At 31.5% G+C, this 3,209-nt stretch overlaps 1 protein-coding gene across 1 annotated transcript in view; it reads left to right on the forward strand.

Moving 5' to 3' along the window:
• The window catches only part of LOC107558220 (zinc finger protein 239-like), a 26,328-nt gene that overhangs the window by 18,597 nt on the left and 4,522 nt on the right, over window positions 1–3,209 (forward strand). Inside the window, exon 2 of the mRNA XM_016241851.1 lies at window positions 1,404–1,546. Within this exon, the coding sequence (XP_016097337.1) occupies window positions 1,465–1,546 (82 nt within the window). The 5' untranslated portion in view covers window positions 1,404–1,464. The remainder of the gene's footprint in view (window positions 1–1,403; window positions 1,547–3,209) is intronic.

Here is a 3,209-nt window from a genome sequence, read left to right on the forward strand (position 1 = left end):
TATATATATAAATAAAATCAAACAATTTTTTTATTAAAAACTGTATATTAAACTACATAATTATGGAAATGTGTCTTGCTAACTGCTTATGACAGGTTAGCAATGAATAGCAAGGCCATTATCTGATACAAAAGGCTGAAACATCCTTTGGTGTGACAGATAATGTCCATTAGTGTAAACACCTCCTTTTTATTCTTCATGAACATTTTCAGTGTTATTAAATGCAATAATTACATTTAAATATTTTCTGATGTTTTTGAGACCGAAATAATTGAGAGCGAGGACACAGAATAGAGAGAATTAACAGGGATCCACGCAGAAGGGAGGAGATACTAAGAGAAAGATGCAGAAAGTAAACAGAATCGAAATTACGCTTTAAAAAGAGCAGCCATATACTTTAAAAAAATCATTCACATCTTAATAAATAGGCTATATTTTGAATATCAATCATATTTAGCTGTGCCGTGCTGTAGGGAGGCTCTAGAAGACTTGTCAGTAACTTACTGAATGACTGAGTTACTGAGTTTTGTTGATAATTATTTTTTGTTTTGATTAAAAAACATGTTCATATTGTTTGTATCAAAATTAAAATTTCTTTCTTCTTTGACATATTCAAAGTTAAATAAAAATACTTAAATGTACTACTTCTCACTTTCTCTTTAAAGCAATAACGACCATCTCTGTCCTTTAGTGTGACGTAATGTCCTGTGGTGAGACACACATAAAAGAACCGCAGATTTGTATTTACCTCAAAATATCTTAAAGAACAGTTAAGTATTGTAGTAGGGGAAATATAATCATCACTCGTCTTAAAATGGTATAATTTTCAGCAATTTTGAAAGAATGGCAGCAAGGTTTGTCTCGTCAAAGTTTGTCTTGAAAATGTCCAATAAGTCATATGAATATTCATATTAAATAAATAACACTAGATGAAAATAAATGTCTAACAATGAAGATAAATCTCTCTCATGCTATTTGTATATTATTAAGAGGTTTTTTTATTTCTTCTTAATTTTTAGTATATCACACCATTGGACACATTTACCATTAATGTTCAGTAAAAAAATAAAAAAAAGATTTGAAAAAGTAAGTGACAGTAAAGTAAGTATATTTTCTCAAATATCAGAATTCACGTTACGTAAATATATGTATTTTTTCTTAAAAATGGTGTTTTACAAAAATGTACTGCATATTTGTCAACTACTCGTATGCATAATTATTATTTTTTTTATAATTAATTTGTAGTTGTAGTTTTTGTTAGTCATTTAATGCCATTAACTAGCACTCTGACTGACCAGTGCACCAACTAGAGAGCTAGTTGAGCAGTTGAGACGGCCCTAGAGATTTTGTTTGGATTTATTTTTCCTTTCTATTAATTATTCATTCTTTTTTTTAACATGCAGTTTCCAAACACAACAATTCCTGGTGAAGCACCTCAGATCTTTGTCACATCCTATTATAAAGATGGCGTTTATTAAAGAGGAGAGTGAAGACATGAGGATTGAAGAGACATTCAGAGTGAAAGAAGAAGATACTGGGGAAACAGGTTGGTTTCCATTCTTTAAAGGGGACATCGGATGCCCATTTTCTACAAGTTGGTATGATTCTTTAGGGTCTTCATGAAATGTCTGTAACACTTTGGTTAAAAATTCCTCAGTGGTCATGTAAAACATCATTCTTTTTACCTTGTCTAAAACAGCTCTGATCACAGCGACCAGTTTCAGTGCATGTCTCTTTAAATGCTAATGAGCTCTGCTCACCCCGCCCATCTCTTCCATGGAAGAGGAAAGGAGATTTGCAAATAATCATAAATAAATGAACGAATTCAGGTGTATTTGGTGTTGCATTACCATAAAAAAAAAACACGAATCCTCTGCTTCCTCAGTGGCTCTGATTCAATTCAAATGTATTTGTATAGCGCTTTTCACAATACACATTGTTTCAAAGCAGCTTTACAGAAAATGCATGTGTCTACATTACAAAGCAGAAGTGAATGTGCCCAAGTAATGTTCATTTCACAAATTCTGATGTCAGAAGAAAATGAAGACTCTTATGTTCACTTTTACATCCAACTACAAACCACCTGCATTGCTTTCAAGTCATTGTTTTTGCTACAGCTGCTCGAGCGCGGAGAAAATGGTGGACAGCGTATAACTGGCTGAGGGCAGAGATATGCTAATACGGGACAGTCTGTCAGCGGTCGTGGGTGGGGCTTGTGCAATATGACGTCATATTGCTTAGAAAATCAAAACAGCTTGATTATTAAGTCTGTTTAGGTTTTTTTGGGATTAAAAAATAAGTAGTGAATGGATTTTTATCATTATAGGGTGGTTGTGTCCACACACTGCTAAGACACATTTATAATAATCAAATAATTTCCATTGAACATGGATTAGGTCTATTTAACATTCAACAAGCCAACATTATAAGAGAGGCACAAGATAAAAAATAAAAAAAATACATACATGCATGCATGCATACATACTTTATTTTTATTTTGATAAGCATTTTGCTATCAAATATTTCTTATCAACAACATTACCTAATTTTTGACCTATTATAGAATATTACATATTTCTTTAATAAACACATTAGCAAATAATTCCAGTATTATTGCTTTATATATCAAGTATACATTTTGCTACTTCAGAAAACAATTGACTGCTTTTCCCCCCAAGTGCTGTCTGTATAGCTGTCAAACTATACAGGGCTCAACCATAAGGAATATTTCAATCACAAATATATACAATAGAACAAAGATACAAGTGAAATAATGCTTTTAGGTAGGTCTAACAGTAGTTTTAAGGCATAGAAATTGAATATAGTATTAATCGAGATTCAAGATTTTTGTTTGTCACATACATGGTTATATACAGAATATATGACCAGCAGTTAAATGTAAGTCAGGTCCGCTCCATGGACAGTGCAATTATTAAAGAATACAAACACAAGAAAATTATAAATAAATATAGGTATGGAAAAGGTAAGATAAAAAAATAAGAATAAAATAAAACTGTAGGTATAAAATATAGTGTAGACTTAATAAATATTAAGATGAGCAGGAATGTACAAGAGAAGAATGTGCAAACAGGTTGTACAACAGGGTAGTTACTTAGCAGCAATAGAGGTAAAAAAGTAAATAAATAAAATATTACAGAAATTGCTGAGTGCAAGTGACAATGTCAGTATATTAAGTGTCTTACTGATAA

Source organism: Sinocyclocheilus grahami, unplaced genomic scaffold (assembly GCF_001515645.1).
Source record: "Sinocyclocheilus grahami isolate Dianchi unplaced genomic scaffold, SAMN03320097.WGS_v1.1 scaffold636.1, whole genome shotgun sequence".
Lineage (NCBI taxonomy): Eukaryota > Metazoa > Chordata > Actinopteri > Cypriniformes > Cyprinidae > Sinocyclocheilus > Sinocyclocheilus grahami.